The 15903-nt window shown below is 33.1% G+C and overlaps 2 protein-coding genes across 2 annotated transcripts; both read left to right on the top strand.

Annotated features, from left to right (window-relative positions):
* The first annotated feature begins 1201 nt into the window (after positions 1–1201).
* On the top strand, positions 1202–1870 carry LOC120168266 (ethylene-responsive transcription factor RAP2-1-like). The gene has a single exon (XM_039177050.1). It carries the CDS (start codon positions 1382–1384, stop codon positions 1853–1855), a length of 474 nt encoding a protein of 157 aa, XP_039032981.1. The 5' UTR covers positions 1202–1381; the 3' UTR covers positions 1856–1870.
* A 9703-nt stretch (positions 1871–11573) lies between these two features.
* LOC120168289 (polyadenylate-binding protein 2-like) lies at positions 11574–15687 on the top strand. Its single transcript, XM_039177065.1, has 9 exons — positions 11574–11823; positions 12517–12635; positions 12950–13606; positions 13704–13781; positions 13866–13955; positions 14367–14501; positions 14661–14828; positions 14908–15111; positions 15212–15687. The coding sequence occupies exons 1-9, from the start codon at positions 11574–11576 to the stop codon at positions 15455–15457; spliced, it is 1947 nt and encodes a 648-aa protein (XP_039032996.1). The 3' UTR covers positions 15458–15687.
* The last annotated feature ends 216 nt before the right edge of the window (positions 15688–15903 follow it).

Below are 15903 nucleotides of genomic sequence, written 5' to 3'. Positions count from 1 at the left end.
TTTAAAACTAATAAACATTTTCAAAAAATTCGGTTTTCAAACAATGAAATTAATTTTTTATTCAGCAAAAATATTTTATAACTAATTATTATTTAATTGTTGGTGTATTGTAAAATAAGAATTTATAATTTTCAACGTCGGAAAATTTATATTATCAAATAATAGAATTATTTTTTTATTAATGATGTTATTTAAACAATTAAATTTTATTAACAAATTTAAATGTAATTTAAAAATGATACAACCATAATATTATAATATCATATCAAATAATTTTTAATTTATATGGTACAAATTTAATATTTGTAATATAAAATTAAAAGATGACATTTATTTTATCTATATCAATTTTGTTTTCAATTCAATGAATCTAATAAAAATTATTTCAATTAAAATTAAGTGTGAAATTAAATTTTAGTTATAATTGAGGGTCAAATGAAATATTTCTTAATGGTTTTGAGTCCATTTTATAACAAAATTAAAATTTAATATTCATTAGGTAACTTTTAAAAACTAAATGATCAAAAACATAATTTTAACATAGTTTAATGACTATTAGTAAATTTTATTCTATGAAATTAGTGGTAAATTGTATGTATTCTAAAATTTTCCCATTTATATACCTTAACTATGTACGTAGATTGTTGTCGACGTAACGAGTTATCGCTAGCAAAAGCGTTATATTTAATGAGAAAATAATTGTAAAATGATATCACAAGCATACCTTAAACCGGTGAAATTAACCTAAAATTAGATTGCAAGTATTTTTTTGGGGAGGGGGAGTGTGAAATTGTACGTACTTCAAATGAATTTAAAAGAATGCCGACTATGGAAATAGCAGCATAGTTGAGGACAATAAATAAATAAAGGTTGAACATAGAAATAAACAAGGAAGTAGGCATGCTGGCTGGGTGTATAACCACGTCGGCTGGGTCACATGCCTGCCTTGCCTTGCCTTGCCTACAATTACAAGCCGAAACCGAGAGAGGGTCATAAAATTTGTAGAACGAGAAGAGCTGATGGATTATGTTGGCCCAATTTGGATTTATCTAAACGGAGATCCATCAACGTGGCGGCCGTGCCCAGACGATACACTAGCAGCCAAGTGGGGAACCAATGCTCCTTCCCTCTCCCTCGTATATATTTTATTACGTCTCCTTTGCTGCTTATATATATATATATATATATATACACGCACACAATAATAATAGCTTTTGAAACAAAGAGTATTCTTTGATTAACCGTAGCTAGAATCTGTTCCCTTTTTTTCTTCTTCTTCTTCTTCTTCTTGTTATGGCTTACAAGTTATAGTCTCCAGAAACAAGGCAGGATCCATAAAAAAGTTGAGTTTTAGGATTTTGTTTTTTAATCTTTTTGTGTCATGGAGTTAGGTGATTGTTGTTTAACTTCAAGTTCAACAAAGGGAGAGAAACGAAAGCTGCATAGGCAACAGGAGAAGGAGAAACCATTCAGAGGGATAAGGATGAGGAAGTGGGGGAAGTGGGTTGCTGAAATCAGAGAACCAAACAAGAGGTCTAGGATTTGGCTCGGTTCTTACACCACCCCTATAGCCGCCGCTCGTGCTTACGACACCGCCGTTTTCTACTTGCGTGGTCCTTCCGCTAGGCTCAACTTCCCTGATCTTGTTTTACAAGAAGACGACCTTAGGGATATCTCCGCCTCTTCCATACGCAAGAAAGCCACCGAGGTAGGGGCTAAAGTCGACGCTTTAGAAACTTCGCTCCACCATGCTTCTGCTTCTGCTTCTGCTTCATCATCCGAATCATCTAACCCTTCTCGAGTTTTACGGAAACCTGATTTGAACAAGTACCCCGACAGTTCTGATGAGGTTTGAAACTATAAGTTACCCATAACCGCTAAGCCTACAACTGTTTATAGTCCCCACTCCCCCCCCTTTCGCTTCTGTTTTTTTATTCTCTCATGAAATATCAAGTGCCCCAGGAATATAATCCAATAACAAAATGGATTGATTCTCTGTTTGACGAGGTTATAAATGTTTTACGTTTGGTTTATGGCATGTAACTTTCAAAATGGATAGTGATGAAACAGGGATATCGTTGAATTCTTGACTGTGCTTTTACTTGGGTTATATTAATTTATACACAAATTCCTTGTATTATACCAAATATATTTTCAGCGATCCAGGGGACTTGAGTTTAGATTGTTCATGGATAGGTATGGAGAAGACAAACAAGGGTGATGTCCTACCAGCTTGTCTCCATAAAAACCAAAGTAGATGTTATTTATGACCTTGCTTGTGGACGCCAAAAAAAGAACACAGCCAAATTAGAGAGAGAGATGAGCAGAGGAGGGAGGGTGTCACCGTCATGGATGGCGGTGGCTTTTACGGAAGGTTTTGCTTGTTGCAAGTTGATAGGTGATGAATATAGGCGGTGAGTGGGGTTTTCTTCCCCATTTTCTCTTGCTTATTTAGGGTTTGATTGGTTTTTATCTTATTTTTGTTTGTTTGTTAAATGCGTAATAAATGAGGATTATGACACCTGGATTTTGATCTGTATTAAGCACTTGGCTAGGACCAAACCCCTTTCATTTCCCCCATAAGTTTAGTTTGTGATGGACGGTTGATTTTGTATATGTTATTTAGCTATGAAATTGTTCGTCATGCAATCATGATCTTGACTCTCCAATTAGAAAAAAAAAAGAGTTTAGAACTGAAAGAATTTTCCATCCTTCCCACAGGCATTTAAAGGGTGTGTTAACCATCGTCCAATAATTGCCGTATTTATTACTTAGACCACAACAGGTCACTCAACGGGGTGCTCTTGGGAAAGTGAAATTTTAATTTTTATATCATGAATTTAATTCATTCCGTTCGGATATTTATTGGGACTTCAAAATTTGAAGATCATTTAAAAGACGCTTAATAATATATTTTTAGTCCTTAAATATAATTCGGTATTTAAAGAATTTTTTATTAATAAATATATATTTAATATTTTTTTCGTTATATATATGATTTGATATTTAAAGAAATTTTTATTAATAATATGTGTTTAATATTTTTTATGTTATATTTTTAAGGTGTATATAATTTTTCTGTTATACTTGTATCTACTGTATATTTTTATTTTAAAATTTTTAATTATAAAAATATTATTTTGTTCGGAGTAAGATGAGGAATTTAATAGTAATGACGGCGTAAAGTACAGACGATTGTAACTGTCAAAATCACTAGAAAATAAACGGAAAAAAAATTTAAAACCGACGATCTTTTTTAGTGTTTTTCACGACGATAAGTTTTTAGTAGGCGAGGATTGAGTTTTGATCGTTACGGTAAGATAATTTTGATGATGTTAATAGTGACGGTCATAGTTCCACGTGAAAAATAACGATGAATTATGTAAAATTTGAATACTTTTTTTAAATTATAATAGTATTTTTTAAATAAAATAATTTTTGAAATTTCATATGCGTGACATGGGTCAGATAACAGATAAATTTAAACGACCGTTACATTCATATTTCTACAAGTGTAACGTTGAAAACATTAACCATTTATTCTTAGCAAAAAATTCTTCAGATATCAAATTATATTTTAAGGTATAGTTTAAACACTAAAAATTATTTTAAGCCTTTAGAAAAACAAATTTACAAAGATCATATATATTAAAGATTTTTTAGTTTTGAGGGAGTCATGACCTCCACTGATCCTCTGTGTTCTGCAACTGAAGCCGTTGACTGGTGGCTTAATTTGATTGAGAGATGCTTGAATGCAAGTTCTTCAAAAGGCCTGGAAATGGACCAATAGAAACACAATAAGAAGAAATCAGATCTATCATCAAAACTCTCATGCCAAATTGTCTGACCGACCTCACCTGTATATTAATCTCTAGCATGTCGCCCTTGAAAATATTAAGACTAAAGACAGTCAATAAAGGAAATAAACATATGAAGCTACCAGTACAAGGTTGTCGTTCTCATACGAAACCAACTTCGAATGCTACTTCCACCCACCGAAATTCTCATGAGGTGGAGACTGAAGAACCCCATTTTCTGAACTTATTCATCAAATTGTACCGAAAGCAGTTAGTGCATCCCCACCAATCAAATTGCATATCATAGACCAGTATTTCGCACCTGCATCAAATCATGCCATATAAAAGATCCTTCTACGTGCATACAACTGTTTCCGCTTCAACCATGTCTTTGCCTTAGCGTCAGAAAAAAAGTTCCGTCAGCAAGTAAAATGATATGCAGCTGCAACTGATTAGTCATATGATGTGGCAAGCCAGTGACATCTACAAGATGTCATCTATATGAGAACGCATATATACCACAAAAACAAATGGAATCAATCAGAAATACGCCTGCATTCATATGCATTTTCGTCCAATCAAAAGGACAATATCAGTTATAATAGGAGTCTGTAACTGGTCAAGTTTAGAAATTAAATACCATGCTATTACAAATTTAACACCTTTCTCTTCCCCCCCCCCCAAAAAAAAAAAAGATATCGACAGATGATTAGTGGTATTCTTACACAAATACCTATGAAGACCAAATGTGTAACAGATGATTGATTATATAATATAAAACTTTGGCATCGTCTAAAACTGGTCGTAGCTTTAGTACCGGAAAGGAGTAAGAATAGCAATAGTCAAACTGGTCGAATTTATGTAAGTTGATTTAAAAGGCTTGTCTTCGTAGTATTATAAGCCCCCAAAATATTTTGATTTTTATAAGTTTGTTAAGAAATAATTACATTAATCCACTGGATTTGGCTCCTTTCGAAGAAGGGGTTAAGTTTTTCTGTCTTACATGTAACTGCTCAATCTGTTTCTCTCTCTGGTTATCTTGGGGGTAAGCAGGTTGTTATTTCTGTCATTTATGGTAATAATGATGGCTATGTGAGGAAGGGGTTATGGCAGGATCTTCATGTGGTTGCTTCTTTGGTTAGGGATATGCCTTGTTTTAATAGGTAGAGATTTTAATGTTGTGGCTGATATCAATAAAAGCTCCAATGCTGAGGAGACTAATTTTAATGCACCTCTGATATGGAGGATTTACAGGATTGTATGGGGGAATTGGGGTGGTTGATCATCCTTATTTTGGACCTCTTTTTACTTGGTCAAATAAGCATGAGATTGGTTATCTTGCTAGGAATTTGGATAGGGTGCTTGTAAATTCTAGTTGATGTGATAGTTTTCCTGATTCTTCTGTGGAGTTTCAAGCTCCTGGAATTTCATATCACTGTTTAGCAACTGTTTGGTGAGCTAGGGAGAGTGTACCTTCAAACCTAGTCTTTTGAGTATTTTAGCTTTTGGGCCCTTTACCCTGAGTTTAGGGGTATTGTTAGGCTCTCTTGGGAGGTTACGGCTCAGGGTATGCAGGTGTTGATTCATAAGCTCAAAAGGTTTAAGGTTGTGTTGAGGAGATTTAATAAGGAAAAGTATGTTGATATCTCTAGTAAAGTTGCTCAGAAGAGGAGTCAGTTAGAGAGGCAACAAGTTCTGAATTTGTCTAACCCTGATTTAGGCAGTATGGATGAGGAAAGAAGATTGCAGTTGGAGCTTGAGGATTTAGAAAGGGTAGAGGGGTTATTCTATCAACAAAAGGCTAGAATGGATTGGCTGCAAGAGGGTGACAGCTGTTCTAAATTTTTTCACTATCAATTCGCAATGAAGAGATGCATAATAATATTCGAAATTTTGCATGATGAGGAGGGAATAGAGACTGGATTCTTTTGGGGTGTAAACAAGCCGAGTCAAGTTCAAATATTGTTAAGCTAGACTTGATTTAAAAATTCTGAAATGAAACTCGACTCGACTCGAAAACTCGTGAGTTTAAAATTTTTAAACTTGACTCAAACTCGAAATCCTAAACTGAAGCTTGTGAGCAACTTGAAAAGGCTCGAAATGAAAAAAAAAAATCTTAAACTTAACTAGATTAAAGCCTCTAACTCGAACCTGAATCTTAAATACATAAAAATCTTACTGTATTTAAAAAAATCAATACATAAATGTTAATATTATTAATAATTTATTTTTAAAAAATAAAATCTTAATATATTATATTTTCGAGCTGCTCACGAGCTTTTTGAGTCGAGTATCAAGCAGCTTGTTTCGACTCGTTAAGAATTCGAGTCGAGTTCATTCGATCCGAATATTTATCGAACCTTGACCAAATCAATCTCGAACAACTGCGATCTGTCTCGTATCATTTACTGCGCTAGTCTTCTTAGATGGAAAGGTTTTTTAACAAGCAGGTGGGGACCGTAGCATCGGTGTCAAGTGAAGATACACAGAATGGATTGGGTTACTTTCATTTCAGAAATCTGAGAGCCCAACCCATAATATCTAATCTTAATATTCTCATGGTTTCGGCCTTTTAGATGGTTTTCATTGTATATATTCAAGTTTGGGCAAATTAATATTTTTTATTTTAATTCCTTGCATTTATTTTAGAGAAATAATGTTATTTATGTACTTATATTAGTATTTTTAGTTTATTTGTATTTACATTAAAAAATTATTTTTTATTTTATTTTTTTGATCTATTATTTTTACTTGGGTTGATTTTAAATAAGCTAATATTTTACATTCCTTCTTAAAGTTCATTTATAAAATAAAAATGTAACTATAATTGAATATTTACTTGTCATGCTATTTTAATTTTAACATCTTACTTTTATATTTTAGCTGTAATTTAAGATAACTGCAGATGGATTAATTTGTTTTTTTATAGGACGATCAAATTATAGTACAAAGATTTTTTTTTTTGGATAATTATAGTACAAAGATTGGTGTCGTATTTTTATCATAATAATTTTAACATATAATCGTGGATGAAGTCAACTTCGAAGGAGGGGTGTCAAATGACACCCAAATATTTCTAATAAAAACGTTTTTTTATATAAATTTATAATATAATATAAAAATAAATAAATCACACCACCTTTGAAAAGGTCTTAAAAAAATAAATGTTATAACATTAAAATTAGTCTCTAACATTCATTCAGATAATCATTTTATTTCTTTTTTTAGAGAAATTTGACCCTTAATATTTCATTTTAGTGTAAAAAGATTTCTTTATAAATGAAAGGCTTAATATACTTTCAGATGCCTAAATTATATCTCAAATTGATTTTTGGTGCCTAAAGATTTTTTTCATTAAAAATAAGTGCATAATGTTTTGTCCGTTACACTTTTAGATGCCTACTGTTAAAAAAACCATTAAGCGACACGTTTTTTTAATTAAATTATTATATAATTTATTTTTTAAAAAATCTGAACATGCACGTGATAGTTAACGGTTTTTTTAACAATAAACACCTAAAAGAGTAACAGAGAAAACATTAGGCGCTTATTTTTAATGAAAAATCTTTAGACACGAAAAGTCAATTTAAGTTATAGTTTAGGCACCTAAAAGTATATTAAGGCTAAATGAAAATAGTTAATTAACAAATTGTTAACAATCTAAAAGAGAAACATTTTTACTCTAAAATGAAACATTGAGGATCAAAATGCTTTAGGAAAAAAAGAATAAAAACCAAAATGACTATTTAGTTAATGATATGAGACTTTTTACCTTAAAATGAAACATTTAGGACCAAAATTCTACAAATAAAATAATAAGGGACAAAATGATCATTTTAATAAACTTTAGGGATTGATCTTTGTATTATGCCAAACATAAATCGACCACACCTTTAAAAAAAATCATATAATTTTATTTAAATATCATAATTTAAAATTATGACACTCTAATTTTAAATTTATAGCTCTGCCAAGGATATAACAAAAAGTTAAAATCCATCATTCCAACTACACATAAAACTTTTAAGCTTGGTATATATATTTTAGATAGTTGAATTACCTAGTTTTAATAGTTGAGATTAAAATTTTTAAATTAAATGTAATTTATTTTTATGTAATTAAACTTTTAATAATTAAAGTAATATAATAATATTTTTAAAATTCACTGATAAAACATAATGATGTTAATAAAACTTATAAAGATATGTAAAATTTAATTTTATACTAATATAAATTAATCAATGTATGAGAGATAGACGCTTGAACTTTGAAAGGGAGAGAGCTAGCTAGATCAAGATTGTAACTCTTTTGAGTTTGTGCTAAAATGAATAGTCTAATCAATTCAATTGGGTTTAGATTTATTTTTTTTATCTTTGGATCAATTTAATTTAGAATGAATAGTCTAATATTAGTAGTGGAGTTTTGAGTTTGAATTCTATGGAGTGAGTTCCTCTAATGTGGCATGGAATTTGGAAGAGGGTTCTTGGACACGTGCAAATGATAGCAAAGTCTTTCTAATGATGGGTTCCCACCTCTTCTTCCAGTGTGTGGGATCCCCTCATATATCCGTGCTAATAGGATTGTGTAAAAAAATCTGATCAGACCGATCAAATTCGTTGATTCGATCCGAAAATTCGGATATTCAATCCGTTTTTTAATTTTCTAATAGTTTAGATCGGGTATCCGAAACTTTTTTCAGATTTCCGAATCGAATATGGATCGATAAAAATTCAATTTCGGATTATCCGAAAACCGAATAAATTTGGGCTATATTAATAGGTTTCAAACCTAGAGTTGTTTGGGCGACATGGATTCTTTCAAACCCAGAGAAGTGTGGGTATTACTTATTACTTTAGTGTCAAAGTTAATTTCTCTTAGTACGAAATTTCATTTGTGTTAGAGAGTTGTTTGACTGACAATCACCCAACTTGAACTCTTTGCCTACTCCACCTGCTTTTGTGATGTAAAGTGCATAGTAACCCTCATTTCATTTCTCTGTTTTTCGTCGTCCCCTTCCCTGGTTATTTGTCTTACACTCTTACTCGACTTTCAATGCCCTTCAAAGTATTTCCCTTTCGATATTTTAGTTGCTACTACCAACAATTTCTATCATCATCACAAGCAAATATGAATATTTTAATTGCTGTTAATTTTTTATGAACAACTAAAGAAGAGAGTTATTTGAAGTTGTATCAAAGAATGTTATACATGAAAGACTAATTTAATTTGTCCTCCATTTTCCTAAATTGATGCAGTTTTCTCAAATATTGGTGCAGCCTAAACATGTTTTTGCTTCTGTAAACATGTAGAAGAGAATAAAAGAACATATATGTTTCGCCATTTCTTATCTTTAATTCTTAGGTACATGTTAAAATATTCAGAATGAAATTAAGCTGGATACAAATCCATTATGTTTTTTTTTTATCTCCTCTTCATACAAAACTTATTATGTCCCCTTTATCATTTGTTATTTTCTTTTTTTGTTGTTCTAACAAAAATCATGTTCGGATCCGGATCCAGATATTCGGATATCCGATTTTTTTGGATCAAATACGGATCATTACTTTAGATATCCGAAATTTTCGAATATCCGAAAATTCAGATTGGATAATATACGATACCCGATAATACACACCCCTACTTGCTAAAGTTATTTTGGACTCCCCCGACCCACCCCTACTTGGTAAAGTTATTTTGGACTCCCCCGACCCACCCTTCTATTCTTTTCGTAACCTTTCAGGCAGCAAGACAATCTCAACATTCCCATCTTCAGTTTTTGACTGTCCTTTCATTTGCCAATACAATCTCACCATTACATATTATTATTAAATTGTACTTTATCAATTAAACTGCCGTGGTATTGATAAAAAAATACTATTATATTTTATCTAAATATATAGCATATTAAAAATTATTATAATAGATAAATGCTAAAAAGGACGAATTATGATCAATCCGACATTTATTCTATAATAAAACTAAGGGATTTTGCCTCATGTGGAGTCGGCAAACTTAAATCATAGTGGATTGAGATTCAAAATGTGCTACATGGCTGCTTTTGTTGAATCACTTTAGCATCAAAATGTGCTTCTATTTTACTAGCTATTCGTTTCTACCATCACTTTAGCATGCATGATATCCCTCCGTATGCTTAACTAAATTCATCATTAATGAACCTATTTTCAAGATCATGTTTGATCACAGATGATTGGACAGGCCTCTACCTATTTACAACATCTTCCCTTGTCATTGTTAAATACAACTTGTCATAACCTTTTTTTAAATATAATTAAATTTAAAAATAATTATGTACGAAGAGGGGTCGATTACCACCATTTTCCGTCTTATTTTTTCCTCTTCGAAACCCTTGGCATACCCACTCCCAAACTCGACTCTAATCTTCAATCACTCTCAAAACTCAACATCCAAAATAAAAAAAGACTACCTTTATTCTTTTTCGAACGTTCCAACACCGGCGAGAGGGCTCTCGTTATCTCCAAAGGGGAAGTTTGTTCTCTTTATCTTTTTTTTATATTTTCCTTCTCTCTCTTTATATTTATCTCTCCTGTTTCTAAAAATTTTCGAATCCCCTGTTTGGTTGCCCTTGTTTCGTATTTATACTCGAATATATGTTACATGGTCGATTCACTCTAATCTTCTGCCCCTTTTTGATTGACAATATGATTGTTGCTTTTTGTTTGTCCTAATTTGAATAAGCAAAAATATTCAATTTTTTACTTTTTTTTTTTGCTCTTTTGAGATGATTGATTGATGTGTTATTGGCAGGTTGAAACGACAACGATCGGAAATATGTCAGGGACGGATAGCGGTGGTAGTAGTCGTAGCAGAAGTGACAACAATCATGGTTGAGGTGATGGCTCAATCTTGACAGAAACGACGATACAGCTCACTAAGATTATGATGAAACCCTAGGGTTTATCTCATCTGGGTTGTTGGATATAAGGTAGAACCAATGACTGAAACGTTGGGCGGCGGGGTGATGTTGTAAAAATCCTAGTTTGTTGGGCTATTTTTTTGTTGTATTTTTTCTTTTTTCTAAAAAATTATTTATTTATTTATATTATTTATTTATTCATTCATTCATTTTAATACTTAACCATTCATATATTGCTTAAATTTTAAAAAATAAACTTGTTGTTTATTACGTATTTTCAAAATCCTTCCGCATCAATAAAAATATGTTTAATTAATGTGTCTTTTGGAGGTTTGAGCGTTATGTATGCAAAATCACAGTCAATCATTTGTGCATACCTAAAATTTTAGAAAAAGATGACTGTCATTTGATATTTATTTATAAGATGTGGTGTAATTGGATAAAATAGCCAACTTTTATAGCATCAAAAGATCCAACGGTAATGATTAGCTTACCGAAACAAAGCAGGGTTTCTTCAAAACCTTCATACCTATAAAACCGACACAGTTGCTTCTTTTCCGGTGCGGCGCAGTTCGTTCTGCCCTCCCCCATTTTTGTCATTTAAAAAAAAAATCCAAAAAAAGGAGAAAATCATAAACTACTCTTTTCTACGTCGTCGGCATTATCGTTCCGTTCAGCTCCGGATCTCTGACGATTTTATCCCCATTTTGCGGATCACTATCTTTTATTCAAGACACCGAAAAAAATCTCCTTATTTTTAATTTAGATTTAGAATCTGTTTTTATATTTTCCTCAATAGTTTTGATTGAATAACAAGAGAGGAAAAAAACTGAAAAAAGAAAAAAAAGAACGATCTAGAAGAGTTAGGGCTGCAGTTTTTTATGGCACAGATTCAGGTCCAGTATCAGGCGACGGTTTCCGCGCCGAACGGTGTTGCTCCCGTGACCGGAGGACCGCAGTTTATGCTTACATCGCTCTATGTTGGGGATCTTGATCCTACCGTTACCGACGAACAGCTCTACCAAACATTTAGCCAGATGGCTCAGGTCGCTTCAGTAAGAGTTTGTCGGGACTTGGCTTCTGGCCGCTCTCTAGGCTATGGCTATGTTAACTATAACGATCCTCGTGATGGTTAGTCTTCTACTTAGATTTAAAATTTATTCTCTGTTTAGTGATTTAATTATTTAAATATCTTTGTTGCTTAGCCTGATTTTTAATTCATTTGGAATGTGAATATATATTATTTATTTTCGGGAAACTTTGTTTGTGGTGATATGAAAATTTTTGAGAAATATTTATGTGTAGATTTTATTGGAAGTTCTTTATTTTGTGTAGAATTTAAGCTAATTAATGTTTAATCCAATTTAGTTGCAAAGTTTAAGTGTACTATTGTATCTATACCATTTCTGTTGATAGCTAAATCGCAATGTTTTCTTGAAGTGTAGATATCGTCATTTCCTATGTTTTGCCTTGAAACTTTTCGTATTGGATTCTTTTAAATATAAAAATGTATCTTTTCAAAAATACTTTACACAGCTTTTCAATTCCTATGTTTTGCTTTTAAACTATTCTTAATGTATTCTTTAGATTTACTAAGTATTTGACACAGATTTACCCAATTTGTTTCCTATTATGTCCACAAGAGTGGACTGAACTATTATGTTAGAAATTCACTTAAAAAATTAAGTTTTAGAATTCATATCTCTGATGTTTCTGTTCTAAATAATTTTTATCTGGGAGAATGATTTCTTACTTTTGAATTCTGCAATTAATTAATGCTGTCTTTTTTAATTAACATCGCCCTTTTTTTATTCTTGTCTATAGCTGCTAGGGCATTGGATCTACTGAATTTCACGCCACTGAATAACAAGCCCATTCGTATCATGTACTCTCAGCGAGACCCTAGTCTTCGTAAGAGTGGTACTGCAAACATATTTATCAAGGTATCAAGCCATTTTCAGTCTTGTTGAATTTTTTTCACACCCTTTCTTTCTCCTATGGCTACTTCCCCCTCTAAAATAAAAAATATAGTCATTTTGATTGGGAGTTGTTGTCAGGTCTTTTAGTACCTTTGTTCTTACCCGTTCAAATCTCTGCCCATCCATTCTCAATATTCATGCAAATATAGATGCAAAATATCCTTTCTTAAACTTCATTCTTTCTATTTGTAATCATTCTCATGCATGCTTGTTTTCTCCATGTGCTATTGTTGGCTTCCAATATTGACCTAATCCTTTGTTTTTTGTTTCTGCTGTAGAACATGGACAAGTCTATTGACCACAAAGCATTACATGATACATTTTTTTCATTTGGAAACATCCTTTCTTTCAAGATAGCTACTGATGGTCTTGGCCAGTCTAAAGGCTATGGTTTTGTACAATTTGACAATGAAGAATCTGCTCAAAATGCAATCAATAAATTAAATGGCATGTTGATCAATGAGAAACAGGTCTATGTTGAACCTTTCCTTCGTAAGCAGGAAAGAGACACTGGTTTGGATAAGGCCACATTCAATAATGTTTATGTGAAAAATCTTTCTGAGTCTACAACAGATGAAGACTTGAAATTAAATTTTGGTGAATATGGTGAAATTACTAGTGCTGTAGTTATGAGGGATGCAGATGGGAAGTTAAAGGGTTTTGGATTTGTCAATTTTGAAAATGCTGCTGCTGCTGCTAAAGCTGTTGAAGCTCTTAATGGAAAGAAGTTTGACAAAAAAGAGTGGTATGTTGGAAAAGCCCTGAAAAAATCTGAAAGAGAGAATGAGCGAAAAGCCCGATATGAGCAGACTTTAAAGGAAGCTGCTGATAAATTCCAGGGTTTGAATTTATATATTAAAAACTTGGATGACAGTATTGGTGATGAAGCATTGACAGAACTGTTTTCAGAGTTTGGTACCATTACTTCGTGCAAGGTCTGTAAAATGAGTCTTGGTTGATTGCTGATGCTAGATACTGTATTCTTGTTCATTTTATATTAGTTACTGCCTTTTCCCCTTGAAAACTTTGCAGGTTTTGCGTGATCCTATTGGAATTAGCAAGGGCTCTGGGTTTGTGGCCTTTTCAACCCCTGAAGAAGCATCTCGTGCTGTAAGTTTGAATTTGTTTTCTCTTTGGGTGTTTATCTAAATATGAGGTCATATTCTAGTTAGTACATTTGTTATGCATGTACAGCTTGCTGAGATGAATGGTAAAATGGTTGCTAGCAAACCACTTTATGTTGCACTTGCTCAAAGGAAAGAAGAGAGAAGAGCAAGGCTACAGGTAATACCATTTTTGTTGATTTTTTGGCCATCTAGTTATTTTCTTGCAATCATGCTTTGATTATTGCTTTGCATAGTTTTCTTTTATATAGTTTTGTTTGTAATTTATTAAATGTATTGTGCTTCTTACTTCTGAAATTATTGGCTTAATGTTCTTAATCGTTTGGGATTTAAGTGTATTTATGTTGTTTTGTTCCATCTCTTCATTTTTCTTTGAGTATCCTTGTCCAACATTGTGTCTGATGCATGCGAGGACGTGGTCATGGGATAAGATTTTCCGAGGATTAGAATAAATGCAAATCTTGGGTATTTTTTAACATAAATTTCAAACCCATCCAAGTAATGGGTTCTCTGATAGTTCCACAAATCATTCTGTATTTCAATTAGTTTTATCTCATTTTATATTTTTCAGGCTCAGTTTTCCCAAATGAGGCCGCTTGCTATGTCTTCTGTCAGTCCTCGTATTCCAATGTATCCTTCCGGTGCTTCAGGTCCTGGCCAACAGTTTTTATATGGGCAAGCACCTCCAGCTATCATTCCTCCACAAGTAATATATCTTTACTCTTTTCTCTCAGTTTTACATGGTTGACATTTTTTTACTTTGTCCCTCAGTCTAAGTTGGCATAGTTGTCTGTTTTGAGGATTTGCTTTTGTTGAGAACATCTGAATTATGGATATGCTTGTTTCCTTGTGTTATCTATTTTAGACTGGTTTTGGTTATCAGCAACAACTGGTTCCTGGAATGAGGCCTGGTGGCCCTTCTGTCCCAAATTTTTTTGTTCCCATGGTTCAGCAGGGACAGCAACCAGGGGGACGACGAGGAGCAGGTCAGGTGCAACAGTATCAGCAACCAGTGCCATTGATGCAGCAGCAGGTGAGCTGTCTGCGTATGTGTTGGAACCCGCATTTTATGCTATGGCTGTATTCATCATACTAATTCATCCTCGTTCCAGATGCTGCCCAGGGGACGTGTCTATCGTTATCCCCCAGGTCTTATGATGCCTGAAGTTCCAATATCTAATGTTCCTGGAGGCATGCTTTCTGCTCCATATGACATGGGTGGCATGCCATTGCCCAATGCTGGCATTGGGCAGCCTATGCCTGTACCAGCATTGGCCACAGCTCTTGCAAATGCATCACCTGAACATCAGAGGACTGTAAGTCCATTTGTTGATATCTTTTTACAGTTGGTGGGGGTTTCGTTTCTGGTTTATTTAGCTTTGAGATCTTTATATATTCGTTGCAACTGTTGAGCAGATGCTCGGTGAAAGCCTATACCCCCTTGTGGAAAGGCTGGAGCGTGATTCAACAGCCAAGGTTACAGGCATGCTACTGGAGATGGACCAAACAGAGGTTTTGCATCTCCTTGAATCACCAGAGTCTTTGAAGGCTAAAGTATCTGAGGCCATGGAGGTGTTGAGGAGTGTTGCTGCTCAACAACAGGCCAACAGTCCAGCTGACCGATTGGCGTCACTATCACTGAATGATAACCTTGTTTCCTGAGTCTAAAATGACCGGAATTTGGGGTATGGTATCCTGGCCGAGAATATGCTAGACCTTTTATCAACTCTTGGCTATATTAGTTTTTTAGTGCCGAAGTTTTGGACTTTTATGCTATGCTTTTGGAAAGGGGTTTTTTTAGTTGCTAGAACATGGTTTGAATTTGCTCAAGTTTTTATTTAGTGGGTAAACCATAGTTTATTTAATTTCATTGAACCTTTCCTTTATTTCAATTTATTTTGGTTCTGAATACTTCTTTGACATGCTTTTAAATACTTTTTTTTAAAAAATAAAAAGGCTTTTCTTTTTAGTTCTTGAAGTATGTATTTTTTTTCTAGTTTAGAATCTGTATTCTTCAGTCTTTTATCTTCTTTTTACTTAGTAAACTAAAAGAATATTTTTATTATTAATTTTTTTATTAGTTGAGGATAATGCCATTTTCCCCTTTT

Source organism: Hibiscus syriacus, unplaced genomic scaffold (genome assembly GCF_006381635.1).
Source record: "Hibiscus syriacus cultivar Baekdansim isolate YM2019G1 unplaced genomic scaffold, ASM638163v2 tig00111718_pilon, whole genome shotgun sequence".
Taxonomy (NCBI): Eukaryota; Viridiplantae; Streptophyta; class Magnoliopsida; order Malvales; family Malvaceae; genus Hibiscus; species Hibiscus syriacus.
This window is presented reverse-complemented; position numbering and strand designations above follow the sequence as displayed.